The sequence below is a fragment of the Limulus polyphemus genome, unplaced genomic scaffold (genome assembly GCF_000517525.1).
Source record: "Limulus polyphemus unplaced genomic scaffold, Limulus_polyphemus-2.1.2 Scaffold1000, whole genome shotgun sequence".
In the NCBI taxonomy this organism is placed as follows: Eukaryota; Metazoa; Arthropoda; class Merostomata; order Xiphosura; family Limulidae; genus Limulus; species Limulus polyphemus.
Genome location: NW_013666610.1, coordinates 15,087 through 33,627, shown reverse-complemented (window position 1 = coordinate 33,627; position 18,541 = coordinate 15,087). Strand labels below are relative to the sequence as shown.

At 33.2% G+C, this 18,541-nt stretch overlaps 1 protein-coding gene across 2 annotated transcripts in view; it reads right to left on the bottom strand.

Annotated features, from left to right (window-relative positions):
• LOC106461624 (peripheral plasma membrane protein CASK-like) overlaps nt 1-18,541 on the bottom strand; it is a 150,347-nt gene that overhangs the window by 117,131 nt on the left and 14,675 nt on the right. For both annotated transcript variants that reach the window (XM_022388630.1, XM_022388631.1), the window contains exon 2: nt 6,990-7,102. In XM_022388630.1, coding sequence (XP_022244338.1) covers nt 6,990-7,102 — 113 coding nt within the window. The remainder of the gene's footprint in view (nt 1-6,989; nt 7,103-18,541) is intronic.

Below are 18,541 nucleotides of genomic sequence, written 5' to 3'. Positions count from 1 at the left end.
CAAAGAGTTTATAAAGAAACAACAAGAAAGAAACACGGCTGCGTAAACTTGCCAGAGAAAATGAAGAGCGCTGAAGGGAAGAACAAGAAAGAAACACGCCTGTACATCGCATCGATAGAGATAAAAGGCGAAGCGAACATGGTCAACAGTGTTTCGATGCTCTTCATACAATTTCAGAGAACCAAGTACCATCACATTACAGACAGCCTTTTACATTTGTGTGTCAACACTACCTTGCATTCCATTTTAAGGAGAAAAAAACCAGTAGTATCTATAAACTAAGCTGACATAATGGAAAAGTATATTTTAAACAAAAAAAGAGTGCCCACTCTATTCCAACAATATACAGTCGATGGCTACGTTACAGTGGCAAATCAACCACTGAAATGTATTCGGAAAACCAAGGATAACTTCGAATGCTGAAATACCAGGGATTAATGAATTTCACTAACAACAGAGCTGAACAAGGAGTTTCGCCAACAAAAAAAAATGTTATTTTGCCTTTTCCTTTCATAGGTAATTCACGTAATATACAATAACGATTCCGGAAATTGTTAGAAAATTCAGGAAACCCGATCTTTTTATTACACTTAAGTGCAACCCTAAATGGATAGAAATTGTAGATAACCTAAAAGCTAGGGAAATAAAATAAAACAGAACAGACATCGTTAACTAGTGTTTCGCCTTAAATGTCAACAGCTTTTAAAAGATTTGTTAAAGGGAGATATATTTAGAAAATTTTCAGCTTACGCGTATGTAATAGTTTCAGAAGAGTGGCTTACCTCATGAACATATGCTCATAATACTCGATAATCTACATAAACCACGTGACGAATAAGTCATCAATAAAATGGTAAGTGCAGAAAAACCATGATGTAACAACTAATGCACATCTATTAGATATGGTAAAATCATGTATGATACATGATTCATGTGGTGAAATACATCCATTCTCAGTATGTATGGATAATGAAAATGTACCAAAGAATTTCCTAAAGATTATACAGAAAACACAATTGCAAAAATAAAAGGATGTCCGTCATACAAAAGAAGTAATGAAGGAAATAGAATTCAACTTAAGGTCAGAAAAAAAGAAAACAGAAGCAGATAATTGCTGGATCATTCCGTACAACCCCCTTCTAAGTTTAAATTACAATGCCCATATCATTGTTGAAATTTGTTCAAACGTTAAAGTTGCAAAATATCGTTTTAAATATGTTTACCGGGGTTACGATTGTGCAAAAATCCAAATTAAAAAATAATTCCAACATAAAACTTAGAATAGAATGAAATAAATACATTTTTGGATTCGAGATTTGTTAGTACGCCAAAGTTGTTTGACCTTTTTTTGAATTTGAAATGCATGGCCAATCACATACCATAATGAGGTTAGCTATGCATTTTACAATGGAACAACAAGAAGATCAAGTACTGACGAAGGAGTCTAACCAAGAAACAACGTTAACCGCGTGGTTTAAGCTCAATTAAAGTGATCCTTCCGGAAAGAATGTCTCATGTATGGGCATACTAAATCACTGCCTGTAGGAAAAATTCAGTAAGGCTTGAAGAAAACGAGGTGTGTTTGTCGCCTAAATGATGTAAGCCCTCACAACAGGAATTATATTATGTGAGACTGCCTTTTTATTTCATTTGTAGATTTGAAGACCGTTAATGGAAGGATTTGTTCTACTCGTAAAGAAGCAGCTACAGAATTAAATCTTCTTGAAGATGATGCAGAATGGAAAAGATACTTCGAGGATGCTGCAACTTTTAAAATGCCAAGTCAACTGAGACAAGTTTTCGCTTATAGGCGTAATCTAGAAAATTCAAGAGAAATTTGGTACAAATTCAAAAAAATATATCTTATGAAAGACCTCATTCGAAGGCAAGACTTAGAAACTTCCATAAATGTAAGATTGATTGATGTAGAAAACACAATGATGCAACATGGTAAAAAATGTAGTGACTATGAAATTGCACTTCCATACAGAGAAGATATACTCGAAGAAGAAAAAATTAAAGAAGATATGGTCAAATAAATTATTTTGGGAGAAGAATTACAATAACTTGAATGAAGAACATCGGATTATAGTGAACGAAAGAGGACAACAAAGAATAATTTAGCTAGCTGTCTGGACTGGAATTGCTGCCAATTTATTACTAGGAGGCAGAACAGCTCACTCCACGTTTACATTTTCAGTGCCTCTTTTAGAAAATTTCGTTTCAAGTGTTAGAACAAATTGTAAATATGCGGAATTATCGAGAAAAACTTCTCTAATTTTTTAGGATGAAGCGTCGATAGCAGAAAGCATTGTCTTTGATGTCTTGGATAGACCACTTAGAGACGTCACCAAAAATAATGAACTGTTTGGAAAGATAATTATTGTATTTGATGGATATTTCAGGCAAGTATTTCTAGTTGTATGACACAGATCTCGCTGTACGATAGTTGAAGCATCGATAAAAATCTTGGAAGTTTTAGCCGAAAATCAAAAAATGAGAACTGGACTCAAACAACAAGAGTTCAGGGAATGTTTACAAAATATGAGAAACGGACAAATAGGACAAATTCCTCAATTACCAGAAGATTGTTTTCAAATATCAAAATGAGTGTCTAACTGAAGGCGATTTAACTGAAGAAATATCTGGCAAAAAGTTAATACCAGAAAATGTTAAAAACATGAAAGATAGGGCAATATTATGTCCTAAAAATTAATATTGTTGAAAATCAACGATATTGTAGAAAACATTTTAATGTGAACAACATTGTCACTGATGATGAAACAAGTATAGTAACATATCAACAGTTTAATCCCTGAAGGCTTACCGCCACATAGGTTGATGCCAAAAATTGGAACAACAGTCATACTGAAGCCTAGACATTAAGAGAAATGTAGTAAATAGAGTTCGTCTCATTATAAAAAAATCATCATATTAATACAACTCAAGCAGAGATGTCGACTGGTGAGGCTCAACTTACGATAGTTTGATTCAAAGAACTGATTTGACGACATCAGATCTAGCAATGCCATTTAACATCAAGCGAAGACAAGTTTCAAATAAGAATTGCTTTGCGATTACTATCAATAAAGTTTAAGACTAAACATTTCATAAAACAGGATTAGATTGATCAGAAACTGTTTTCAGCCTTGGAAACTTTATGTTGCATTTTCACGAGTCGGAAGTTTTAAGGATATCAAAATTCCAAAAATCATAAAGGCCAAGGAAAAATCACTAATAAAAGTTATCATTCGAGAAAGTCAGTATAGAAATTTTGCAAGATGAATAACATATAAACAAATAAGATAATGTACTGCAAATACTATTAGTTCATTTTGCGAGGGTAATGGTAGTTTAAGTATAATTCCATGCCCCTTAGTATTAACTATATCAGTTTTAGTTAAAATACTTATATAAATCTGTTAACTTATGGCTGGAGGTTCCTCCATTATTTATCGTGTCATACAGAGTGGACTGGCTTCTTAAATTCCCTCCTGCATGAATCATTTTAATTATTATTTTCTTATGAAGGATGGATATTAATATCTTAGTATATTGCGGACACTATAATATATACACCATTTTCTATCTGCAGCTCACGTGAAATACACATTGATATACATTTCATTTGTCTGACAAGTCAATTTCCATCGTCTGAAAAATAATCATAATCATCACGCAAGTTTGAAAGTATTGAAGCAAAAACAACTTAGGTGCGACTTAAAGGAATGATATCAAAATTGGCGGTCAAACTGGTAGCTACATTTATAGCATTGATAAGAATTTTACAGCAAATATTCATTCACTAGTTAGTCAGGCCGCATTTTTTTTTCTTTGTTTAACTTTGGGCATGGTGGTGGGTAAAATAAAATAACTGTCCACCCGTATGATTCTTTTGAAACTTCAGCTACACACTGTTAATCTAGTTTGCTTGGCCTAACCAATATTTGTGTATCTTCACCTTTCAGTTTTGCTCCTTTAAATCAGCCGTCTTTAATCCGAATAACAAAAAACTAAAACCGGCCCATTTTTCTTTTTAGGTGAAGCTGTGGTAAAAATGTTAGACCAATAGCTCACGTGACTTTTTGCGTAGGCGTGCGCAAAAAATTTTCGTTAAATTTGAGCGGTTTTTGTTGAATAACTTTGTACATGTGGCTTATACTTACACCAAATGATAATTGTAGATTGTAAAGATATGTCAGTGTACCAAATTTAAAAAAAAAAAATCCATAAAATTTAAGTATGTTTTTCTATCATATAAAGTATTCATACTTTTGGTGCGAAGACAAAAATATGAAGAAACGCAATCAAAATTGGAGATGTTCTACCTCAGGTATTTCTTAATGGATCGCCTTGAAATTTGGTATCTGAAGTAAGAGTCCATCCATGGAAAATATGTGGTAGCTTGGATTACCACAGTTTGAGATGGAGAAGGTGGTAAATCGCTAAACTATCACTCCTGTTAATAACACACAGTGAGTCCTGCAGGTTGTTTTTTGGCCGCAACAGACACTACCGTCTTGATATCACTATGGGTATTTTAACTGTGCCGGGTTTATTCTAAGTTCAGGGTGTGAATTTTCCGGGTTCCCAATTACCTGCAGAATTTGAACTTGCTAGTATATGCGGTAATGTAGGCATTCATCTTTGAAAAAACAAACAAACAAAAAACTAGTATTGTAATATTACTTCATAACATTTAGGAAACACTGGATAGCGATCTTTTACTGTTATTATTGTTTGTTTGTTTTTTAATTACTGTTTAATGCTTGTTTGGAAAAAACCTTTATCCCTTCATATACTAGAACGAAAATACGTTTACCTGAGGAAAACTGTGAGGGTAAAAATGGAAGGTACTGGATGTAAAGCTAATGTTGTAGTAACAGCTTTCACCAACTCACATACACACATAACAGTAAAGCGTAACTGATAGTAACAAAATTCATTAGGTTGTTAGTTGTACATTTGATGTTGCTGTAATATGTTTCATATTTAGGCTGCAGAAACTATACTTGGGTGACGTGTCAAAACAAGAGACAAAAGACCGCCAGAGTTTTACACATAAACAAAAAAGACGTTTAAAAATGTGCAACTACATGCAGCATTAAATATATAAGTTATTAATTTAATTTATGACATTTGTCATTATTGGATAATTTTTGACAAAAAATAAAAAAAATAATTTTTAATCTACTCTACCTACTTACTGAAGTTTTACAAACGGGACACGAATTACAAAAAACATTTTATTAACTTTAAATATTACGATATTTTTAGAATTACTAGAATATTCTATTTACTCCTCAGTTATTTATGCCGATTTCTTCCACCATAAGCAGTTTCAATGTAGTTATAAAACTTATAAGTCACATATTTGAGTAGACCTACGGCAGTAAATTTTCTGCAGGAAATGCAAATTTATAAGAATCCTTCAGTTTTCACGACAGTAATTTGATAGTCTTAGAATTTTCTGTTCTTTTTTTGAAAAATGTCCGAGTTATTTTACAACTTAAAATACGCTTAAACTTCAAACTGGAAACAAAATCATAGGGTTACACGGCATAATTTTTATTGTCATTTTTTTTAATAAAAGCATTTTCGATATGGAATAAAATGTACAATGTATCTATATAAATATAATAGTACCGTCTGTTGTATGTCCATGTAACTACTTCGCAGGGTGTGGATGGATCTTCACCCATATTGGTAAGGAGGTTCATTGGGAACATGAGGAGATAAATACAAATTTTCAATTTTGCGTTTTGCGGTTTTTTATGGGCGTTTTTTTTAACTACTACTGCGCCCCCTGTTGATGGATCTTCACCAAATTTGGCATAAAGATTTGTTGGGTCCATGCGGAGGTACGTGCAAAGTTGCGGTTTCACATTTTGTGTTTTGCAGTTTTTGGACTTATTTTTGAAATTATATATAAGGGTAGCAACTTTTCATGACATGAATCAACATAATTTCCGTCCAGGGGACAGGTACTCCCAGCTAGTAACAAATAAGTTAAAATACACCCCAGAAATTAAAAAAAAATATCACGCGGCATCATACTTGTGGACGTATTTATTATACATATTGACTATAATGTACGAAAAGAAGTTAAATATACCAAACCGATTTCATTTTTGGGCAAAACTTTTGGAAAACACCCATCTTGAAAAAGACACTGTTGACTTGTTAAGTAATGACTTTTTCGGCGATTCTATTCGTGCTTTTCCTTGTCTGGATAAGATAAACTGTGAAAAAAGTAGAAGATCTTGCATTACATATTAACTGCTGTGGTGAGCCATTTATAATATTATTAGTCAGTCTTGACAACAACCAGATTATCTCGTGCTCTTCATAATAACTCTTAATAAACGTAAATGTTCAACACTGTGCAGTAGTTTTTGTAACGTTACATACTTATTATCCGAATCATGTGGTGTAGTGTTTCCTGCAAAAGTTTTGCACAAAGACATACAAAGAATATTTTCGCTGCCCCTTAATAAACTGAATGAGGGAAAGCGGCTAGTCAACTGCGCCCACAGCCAATTCCTGTCTGGCTGAAGAGTTCGATTTAATCGTCATTTTTGTAACAAATCCATGATCCTAAAGTGCAGAGCATATTTTTATGACAAATGGACGCGAGCCAAGATTGCTCAGGTTTACAGTCCGGGCACACAAACCACCTGGTCCCTGCGTTATGTAAACAACTATTAATCACTATGCTTTGATATAACCGTACTTTTGACGATATTTCCTTACTATTAACTTCTACTACATTTGCTTGTAAACAAACAAATGCAAAACGATGAAGTATCATATACTGACTCGAAACTATCGGGAGGTGAAAGTATGATTAATTTAAAATAAATTTTAAAAAACCTGAAGGATACTGCTAGAAAACGATGCATTTTAAGTTTTATTACAGAAAACAAATCATTAGGGAGATTTACTTAAAATTATATTATTGCATCAGTAACATTAGTTAAAAACCATACCTGTTATACTAAAACCAGGATATGACGTCAGTTTGGCTACATCAATAATCTTAACGGCAAACTGCTGACCGGTAACCTTGTGAAGACAACGACGGACAACACTGAAGGGCCCTCTGGCAAAAAACAAATAATAAAATATACATATATTCATATTACATGCTCTTCACATTTAGTTTGAAAATTTAGTATTGACAAGTAGTTACAAAAGTATAAAAGGAAATTCCACAACCACAATACAGGTAAGTCACTACAGAAATTAAATAGCTCGAAATACTTTGTTCCCTGAAGCGTTAACTAGAGTAGAAGTATCATATTTCACATAAACAAAACACTCAAGTATCTCAAAATAAATTTGGTAACCTAAACATCTCCGCTTTTCTCAATATGTGGTCTTACTGAAGAAAACTTATCATCAAAAAGTAAATCTAACTAAAATTTAACTTATTTTCAAGTATTAGTTTTTAAATGACGCATATATTAAAATCTTACATCTAAAATTTATTAATAGTCCTTTGTCTATTTAGTTTGTTCCTTTAAGAAACCTTAAGTTAAAATTATTTTTTTATTATTCAAAACTTCCTATATATATATTTATAACGAATGAGCTCTAGTTTTCAAGAAATAATTTTGTTTGTTCATTTAATGAATAGATAAAGACATAATTAGTAAACTTTGTGAATGGTATTAAACTCGTGGATATTTCTAGTTGCAACGAGGTCATAAAAGTAATACAGAATTACACGGATCAGTTGATTAGTTTGACAAACATTTGGCAAATGACCTTTAATTACAGTAAGTGCATGATAATAGAAGTGGGTTATCAAGATTTGGAACCCACTCTACAGCTTGACTGTGTAAAATGATTTTGGCACAGTAATGGATAATCACCCAGGGCAGTGGTCTATTTAACATAATTTTAAAACGTGTTCAAACACATGTTGATACACGTCAAAGGATATCATTCTCTCTTCATACAAATAACTAAAATGATTTTATTGAAGTTTACAAGAATAACCGGGATGATGGAAATGTGGGTTTCAGTTATTAATGTTTCTCAAAAGTAAGTGTAAAGGACAGCCTTAAAGGAGTAAATGGTCCATTATTGTCTGAATGTCATGTTAATAAAAAAATCTTATTACATGGTGAAGAAAAGCCTGTTAACTCTGTCATTTATTTGGTTAAAAACTATTCACTTGCAGAAACGACATCGTAGAATAATATTATTATTAATTACTGTTTTTTAAGTTTAAAATACTGCTGTAATTTATCTTTACATACAGACCCTTGAAATATCGTAGTTAGCGTCTTCCCATTAATCAACAAATCTTAGAAATATTAATTAATTCACGTTCAGATAGTATTGACATTGTACTTAGACAAGTCTGGGTACACCAGTTTGTCGTGTCATAAGCCAGCTTGTATGATATGTCTATTAAAAGTGTAAGGCCAGCATTACCCAACATTTTTTTTAAAGGCGCATAAAACTAATAGATGCTAACCCTTGAAAGACCAGAATTCTATCTTTTCATGTTAATTAAATCTACGACAAAAACAACTTAGTGTGTATCTGCCAATAGCTGCTGTATTAGTATTTTGTCTTTCACCTGTGTATCGTTTCGCTACCGAGTGTTAGTGATTGAACCATGTTAAGTAACTTGGTTTTTACCACATGTTCCTGTAGAAAACCAAATCACTCACGTACACGGTATTTTGCAAACTTATATGTACAAGTAACGTCATTAAAACTTTTTTCGCATCTTTATTAAAACATTATTCTCCCCCCTCCCCAACACTTAACTGTCAATCAAAAATTTTTTTAACATACAAACTTTGACGTCTTATATCAAAACGTTCGGTCACCATAAGCGTACTATTTTATTTGCAGTCAATTAATGTCAAGTACGGCTGCTATTTTCAGGGCTTGACTGGGCTCAGAAATTATTACATTCGGAGAGATCTGCTGACGTACGCAACTGGCTTCAATAAATGCTTATCTGAGGATCGGAATGCTTATTCATACTCGTTACCATATATAATAAGCGAACAGACATTCATTCTAATTATCAATGCCAAGAGGTCACAAAGTGTCAATATTTTGACACTAACACAAGAAAACTTTGAGTTTCCTTTTTTAATTATTTTGACAACTCTAGTTCCCAGGCACTCTTATACTGATTGTCTGTAGAGAATTGTGTTTCTCAGAGTTAATTCAAGAAATTACAAGTGTGTATGTGTATTTGTTTCTAGTCTTTTTTGCTCGAGTTTAAGAACAACTATTCTTATTTCACTAAAATTAGCCTCAGGTTTTCTAGAGCTTTTTCAGATGCTTTCCAAACTACTCCACTATACATATATAAGTTTCCAGTAAGAAAAAATAAATTAAGTTTACCTCCAAGGTGGAATGTTGCTCTCTTTCGCGCTGTGATTACCTACTGACACTAAGCGCTTCTTAATTTGTATATATAATGGAAGGGGGGGATGGGTAGTGTTTGTTTGTTTTGATTTTCGCGCAAAGCTACATGAGGGCTATCTGCGCTAGCCGTCCCTAAGTTAGCAGTGTAAGACTAGAGGTAAGGTAGTCAGTCATCACCACCCACCGCCAACTCTTGAGCTACTTTTTTACCAACGAATAGTGGGATTGACCGTCACATTATAACGCCTCCACGGCTGAAAGGGCGAGCATGTTTGGTGGGACGGGGATTCGAACCCGCGATCCGCAGATTGCGAGTTGAGCTCCCTAACCTCCTGGCCATGCCGGGCCCAGATGGATAGTGTGCCTAATATAATGTACATCACTAATACTAACACATTAACCCTCTTTTGGAACATTACACAGTGTGTATTGTACTTTGCTATCAAGAATGAACGAGCTCCATCTCTAAGTTTCGTTTTCATTACAACTAAATTCTTAATTTTCTTTCGAGTGACAGTTGTGGGTGAACTGACGACTTTATTCAACAACTCAACACACAAATATCTCTTACACGGTGTGTTGCATTGCGGGAAGAATACTTCTGTTTAAGTAATGTATGATTCAACACAAATATCTCTTACACGGTGTGTTGCATTGCGGGAAGAATACTTCTGTTTAAGTAACGTATGATTCAACACAACTATCTCTTACATGGTATGTTGCATTGCAGGAAGATTTGTTTTTTAATTTCGCGCAAAACTACATGAGGGCTATCTACGTTAGCCGTCCTTAATTTAGAAGAGATAGACTAGAAATAAGGCAGCTGGTCAACACCACCCACCGCCAACTCTTGGGCTGCTCTTTTACCAACGAATGGTGGGATTGAAAGACACATTATAACGCCCCCACGGCTGAAATGGAAAGCATGTTCGGTGACAGGGATTCGAATCCGCAGATTGTGAGTCGAGAGTCCTAACCTCCAGGCCATGCCAGGCCTATTTCGGAAAGAATACTTCTGTTTAAGTAATGGTATGTAGTGTGCAAGTCCCTCATCACGTCAGTTCACATAGGTCCTACAGAGTAAAGGTACCATGTCGGTCCATAAACAATGGAGAAAACAAAGCTAAAAACTTTTTATCAATATGTGGTCATTTATAGTAGAAAATCGGTGATACTATTGGTGTGACTTACCTCTTAGCTCCTGTTTATTCATCCAAAACATTAAATAAATCAACGACTTGGGGAAACAAGTTATGAAAGATGTGAAAAATATAGACAAAACAGTCACAATACTTTACATGCGTTTCACTTCAACTTATGACACTGATATTTTAAAAAATGCCTTGAGTTCTAAGGTTCAATTATAATAGGCATTAACAAATTACTCAGTACCAAAAATATATATATGTATAAAACTGGCAATTAAAATAAAGATACAACATTTATGAATGTAATGGTTGCTAAAACATCAATTGGCCTATTCTAACGTTCATAATTTGAACGCAGTTATAATACTTGATGGGTTAACTACTGAGAAATAGAAAAGGTAACGAATAAAGTTCTTTATTTTTACAATACCTGTTGAATTTGTATGCATTAAAGATGACTCATAATATACAACCTGCCTTTGGCAGTGGAATCTATTTTTTCATCTTGACATTAATTTACCTTTCTAAATATTAGCTTTCTGGTTATTCATTCTCGACTTATGACGTTAAAATAGACCATCTAACTGTTGGTTTATAACACGTATTTTTGTATTTCATTTTAACATTTTCTTAGAATAAAAAACCTTGTCAGCAATATGAAGTTAAGAACATTAAACCACCACTTATGCTCTACTTCGCACGTCAAATTTTTTAGGACAAATGTCAGGACACAGCTAGACCCTCTGTGTTTTTCACACTAGCACCCAAAAACAGTATTTTAGGTGATATCATAAAGGCTTAGTATATTCCCACTACTACGAATTTCTTTCCTGAACACTGGCTCACCATAGCTTTGATACACAGGCGAATCTACTGGACACTACAATCCAACAGGATAATGAGGAAACAAAAACATGGTTATGTGACTACATACTTAAAGAAACAATGGTTATAGGAGATTAGGTGTTTGCCCAGAATAGTACAATACATCTGTGTATGTCAAATGGTGAGATTATTTGTTTTAAAATCTCATATTGGATTGTTAAGCATGCAGAATGAGTTATAATGTACACCATTTGTTAAGCATGCAAGATGAGTTATAATATACACCATCGCCTGCATAATGTGGTATGTGAGGATGTTGGTTGTTTCTTTTCCTTTTAATTTAAAAAAAGATGAATATTTCTTATTCACAGAAATGTTGGAAAATTTTCACACATGTATGCGTTTAATGCAAGTGTAGTACAAGTAACGTTAAGATGACTGGCTTGAGAATGAAGTGACTATATTCTTGAGGTAACCACACACAGTCAAGGGTCATTCCCTATTGGTGCTGCTAAACTCTCCCGCGAAAGGTGTTGTTAGAGAATTCCTTAGACATGCACTAATACGTCCAAAAGCGACCAGATTTCGTAAGTATATTAGAATATCTGGGAGAGTTGATCCTACCGTAATATGTACATAGTGGCTTATTGAATTTTATTCTCTGAGTCTTAGTCAGATTTACCTCGCGATTTCTTCAGATCTTCATCTAAGATTGATCTCTTATGCGCAAGTGCCGTCCTTTCCCTACAAATTTGTACATTTGTCTACAGATAAGTAACATCTGTTCTTCTCATTGTTTTACATGAAGCTTAAAAGCCATTGTTTTGTCGTCAAACAGAATATACTGGCGAAGTACATACACCCTTGGAACAAAAGTTCAGAAACGTTAAAGCATATTTTTTGGTTTAACTCTTAGAGTAAAACGCCATTACTTGTAAATGAGTAAGATAATATAAAAATTAGTAATGAAGTGTAGTAAACAAAATAGTTGCTCATATCAATAAGACACAAGTTTTGAGACAAGATATGACAATTGTTAGTGGTATTTATGCAAATTGTTTAACGAAATTTAAATTTTTAGTCTTATTTTATAATATAATAAATATGTGTAAATTCTGAATTAGAATACTTCATTCTGCTTCATCATATCTATATTCTGGATTCCGACAGGACTACCTAATAAAATTGATCATCTTATAAAGTTTGGTTCCTAGATTTACATTTTAGTTCTGTTGACGAACGATATATTATGTGTGAAAAAAGGGTAGTAGACAAACAAATTGCACAAGGCAAAAGATGTTTACCAGTAGTCAGACTTCAGTTTATTTAGAAAGCAGCACTTTCAAAATATACAACTTGCTAACTTGCTTAGAATCAAGACGGATGGGAAAGCAAGTATAAGAAAGTTGGAAAGGAAAAGGAAAAAAAAAGTCATAAAATTAAGTTTAGAAAACGTAACACATCACTTACACAAGACACATCAAAACATACAATGCATTGTGGTAGTTCCAAACTCACTCACAAATAGAACAAAAGGAAAATCACAGATTGCGCAAAACAAAAAACAAAAACATCAGTGCTTCAAGGCTGCAAGCACTAACTGTGGAATCTACGACAGGGGCCTCGACACACCTTACTCAATCTGAGCGTAACAAAACTTCCAAAAAATATTAAATAAAATATTAACTTGTGATTAAAGACAAATGAAAGATTGTAAACAACACTGTTGAAGTTTACTCGTTCAGTATTAAGGTGTAGACGAATATCACGGGTTTTAAAGTTTTAGTTGAAAAAAAGATAATGCACAAGTTGTTCTAATCTGCCAAGTTCAATTTTTAACACTTGTTAAGATTATATTATGCATCCCAATATTTCGTTATTATATATTTTTTCCATTCAATAAAAGGTTTCGATATAACTTTACTTAAATAAATATAACCGAACTGTTTTGTTCTACGTGTACTGACAAACAAACACTGAAGCAAACATTTTTTTCTCCGCCTGTACTTAGTAAGACGAATCAGTAACTAAACTGAATTTCGTAAGCGAAGTAAAGGATATACAACAGAGGAGGCGCACTTAGTAGGAAATGTACTTCAAATATTGTACAGTACATTAAGAATTTTCTACAGATCAAACAACTGTTATAAGTCCAAACATATAAAGGAGTTCACTCCCATAATCGATTAACTGATCACATATTACAATTCACGAAGTCAATGGTCTCTCACTCCGCTTACTCGAATAAGCAAGAATGAAACTATATAACAAATCAGTAAATTGACTTTACACTTATTTGAAAGTGCAGCATAGTATTAATTTTTTGAAGTGTTGTTTTCCAAAAACTCAATTTCATTGTACAAGAACAGCTCGAGCTAGGAACCACGGGCCAAGGCTGCATATATTGTAGCTAGCCATATATTACTATGTGAAGGTCTCGTCACTAAAAGCCACCGACCTTCTTTACAACACTAACACTACGCCTGCCAAACCAGAGAACTAATTTATGTATGGGATACTGTTCCAAACTGAAAGACACGTGAAATTCTCATTCAAATACGCGTTTTAAAGTGTGTCCAAGAAACAATCACAAAAGCGTATAAATAAATAGGTGAGAGAACGAAATGTATGGTTAGTTATAAACAATTGGATACTTGGAAGGATGTCAAACGAAGACTTGCTTTTTTTTTTTGGCACATGGTTCCGACAACACACAACGATGCTATAACAACAGTGAATCCTGAGTTAAAATATGTAAAGCAGAATTACGAAGTATTTAAAATATTTTACGCGATCAAAGCACTTAGTAACTAAAATTATGCTGCACTGATTGAAGTTGCGCAACATTTTATAACTTTCAATACTTACAAACACATACGGACTGTCAAATCGCCATGTCGTACATCATAATTAATTGAATGTTCGAGTCTAATTATATTTCATTTGTCTAAACCACGTGTTTAATGTAAAAGAAAGAGACTGCTATACTTAAAAATTAAATATGTATTACAAGAACACTAAAAAATATAAATAGTATAGGTGCTTCTTACTAGTTAACTAAAACTGGTAGATCATGTCATTATACTATTTCAGGCTAATTATTCACTTGTAAACAATCTCTAATCTGAAAAAGGAAAGTAAAAATTAAATATTTATAATTCTTAATTCTTTCGCGCGTTCTGTATAAAGTTAACATTTAAATATAAACTGAAAAGCTATACATATGATGGTGTACACAGTTTCACACAAAAAACCCTAAAAGCTCGTTTATTACTCAGTCAGACTTGTGATAAATGATACCATATTTAAATTTAAGTCAAAAACTTACTAGCACCAAGAAATATATATATATATATATATATATATACATACACACACTAACTTAGATCAGGTTGTCAAACTTTGTTAGCGGGTCACAGTATTTCAGTGTGGCTTCAAAGGCTAGAAACGAGGTACAGTTGACAAAAACATAAAAAAATGGCATCGTGATTTTTTTTCCGATTTTTATCAGAGTTATTTTGAATTCCAAAACTTGAGTTTACTTAAAGAATATGGACATTTAACATCACTGTTGTGGACTGACCCTATGGAAATGATTGAGTTTACTTAAAGAATATGGACATTTAACATCACTGTTGTGGACTGACCCTATGGAAATGATTGAGTTTACTTAAAGAATATGGACATTTAACATCACTGTTGTGGACTGACCCTATGGAAATGATTAATTTAATAAACTCTTAGATTTGCTTTATGGTCATAATCATTCACACCTCAATCTGTAAACTGTACCCAATAACTTATTCTAGTCAAAAGAGCTTCTCAGTAATTCAAGTTACATGACATCCTGAAGTTCTTGAACATTTAACTCGACAGCTGAAGTTTTCTTTTACATCTGAAACTGAAATTACACGATTACATAAATGAACGCTAATGTTAACCAAGCGCTTACCCGATGAGTGGAGATTACTTGCACAATAAACTCTGGGTTTCCATTTACTTGTTGATTAGAATTTTCAAGATACATGCCACGACTTTCTTATTCTATATAGCTCATCAAATTGGCTGGGCTTACAACATACAAAAGCTCAGTTGCAACACTATTTATATCAACTATATATATATCGAGGTATCAATTCATCTTGGATATAGATTCCAGTAACAGTGTAACTGAAGCAGCTATAGCAAGTGAATGATGGTTTATAGCACGTTATACCATACATAAACCAACTGCTAATATCCAATAAAAAGTTTGTAATATCTGTCAAACACCCCTTTCTATACCTCTAATTACTCACAGAGTATCCTGATTTAATGCTATTATCTCCAACCTGTGAACATTGTGTTTTACCCTGCAGCAAGGCAAGTTTGTTCTAGGTCCTTTTAACTGCTTCTTCACTATTTCTCTACTGTTACCTTCATATGGTATCAGTTTACTAAAGCTTGACGTCATAAAACACTCCGTTGTTTTAGTGTATTCAACAGTATCACTGGCCAGTAATAATGACAAATTTATGAACAAAATAAACTGTTTTGTCCCCATTACAACTTTTAAACTTTCGAAAATACAGGCATTTTCAAACAAACTGAAGTCACTCGAGCTTTATAAACAGATAATTAATTTTCACAAACGTTATACTGAGAAAACTGTTGCCTAACGTTTTATGAATAACAGTAAAAATATCTGGGAAAAATAATTTACTATTAATAAATAAATTGGATTTTGCGTTTATTACCACACATATTTGATTTGTTTCAAATACCTAGAAATTTAATGTTTTTCATGAAATATGAGGAAGATCAACCAACTAGTAATACTCACCCCCACGGAGCGATGTTTCCGGTTTTTGAACCGAAAATGGGATTGCCATTTTTATAATGCACCCCAATGTCATCATTCATAAAGTCTGAAACCTCGAACCCTTCGATCTGCACCCAGTCATTATAACCTTTAAATCACGCTCATCTACTATTCACCAGATGAACTTTAACTTGAGTAAACATTGTATCAAATAATATAATTAGAAGAATGTAGAATAGCAGTGATTTTAGTGGTATTTATGCAAATTGTTTAAAGAAATTTAAATTTTTAGTCTTCTTTTATAATCTAAAGAATATAAGGAAATTCTGAATTAGAATACTTCATTCTGCTTCATCATATCTATATTTTGGATTCCGACAGGACTACCTAATAAAATTTATCATCTTATAAAGTTTGTTAACGCAAAATCAAAAACGTCTTTCCCCATATACACCTACACAAGGGCGGTATATATTTCAAATAAAAATAAATTTCACAATAACGCTTAGTGTTAAACATCACAATTATTTCTGTGCCGAGCTATAATTATCAGCAAGATGATCTTTGATGCAACCTTCGCAAGAAGCATGAACAAGTTTCTTAGGTCCCTGATTCTCAAGAAATTTGACATCAAGGAATTCAAACACACTTTCCAACTGAATGCTATATGAAAGAATAATTTGTACGCCATACTTACTGCCTTCTTCTCTTCCCTCTCGTTGCCAAGAGCGGATTTTTATTTTTTTTATTTACATTTGTATATAAAACATAAAACATATTTCTAGCTTGAACAATTCTTTTTACCCTAGCCTTCATTACATCTTAAAATAACTGGAACAGTAAAATCTTGATCCCTAATAGTGGATCTAAACTTTATTTTAGATTACACTGTATTGTGTATTCCGCTATTATCCCATCAAATACACCAAGCAAAACATATTACACAATAAAAGACGACTACATTACTCATGTCATTTATTCAACCAATTCCAGATTCTCAGTATTTTTGTTCTATTATTATCATTTCAAAGATGCCTTTTATACTTATATTTAAGCCTTTTTTCATATACATTTTTCTATGTCGCACGTTTTATCATACTGTTACGTCTCCGTTTGTTATTTAACTTTCCGTAACTTCGTTCCGACAAAACTTTAGCGACACAAGTCCTTACTTAATAAAACTGGTTTATTCTTTCCGAATATAACTTTACGATACACTTAATTTTAACAATCGCGCTAAAACAAACGCTATAACAACGAACGTGCTCAACTTCAATAATACTCTCTGACTACAGGTCAATTACTCACTGTCTACACACACATCACATTATTCTCCCGTCACGTTGTCACCCTCCTTTATATACCAGACTACCCTATATCTAGTAAATGCTAGAGCATTCGCCAAGGTACAGGATAGTTCTAGAAACGTGGCGTGACACTAGTCATCTGACTTCGCTGACGCAACAATACGTTCCGTTCCACTGTATTCTTGCCGTTTAAACCAACTCTTTTACTTATATAAGGAAACTACACGCTTATTAGCTAATGTTTTTTTATAGTTAGAATAATGTGAACTAATGCTTGAGGTTTTAACACTGATGATGGAATTTGAAGCAATTCCGAAACGTCCGAAATTTAAAGATGTTTTTGGTATTACCGTGTTTTTTATATTTATTATAAAACTTCGATTTCCAACTGATGAATCAGTAACAACGTTTATGAAATAAACTAGCAGACACGTGCAACATTACTTCTTTAAATACAAGATCATAGGCCTATAAACCACGATTGATTATATTACCATTAAGCAACTTAACAGGAAGCAAACGAATGCCAAGTATTGAGCTGATGTATCAAAATAATACAAAAGAAATGTAATCGCAGACATCGAAACTTACAAGGTCTTGTTTTAGGCCTAACATTAGTTAAGCCTATATTAAATACGGCGGCCTATATTCGATAGAGATAAATTACCACTGTAAGTTGTGAACGTTTTTCACTCTAGTTTAATTAGGGCTAAACTTTACAATACCTAATACTATCAGTAAATAAACGTATAATGTTCATAATACAACCTAACGTTAGACCTTTTTATTGCATAATTTCAATACTATGCTGAAGGAAGGGCGAAGGCCCTTGTTTTTTTTACAAAACTCCAAGTCTTCAAGTTCTTGACGGGTCGGCCATAGGTAGTGATTACATAAACCATACCCAACTGCTATCTAAACAACATACACATTATTACTAGAAATAAACGACTTTATAAGACCAGTGTGCACTACAGAAATTAAACAACAAACACACAGAACTATCGAACTGGTGTAATTTAAATACAACAGTTCGATTTTCGATACCTCACTACTAT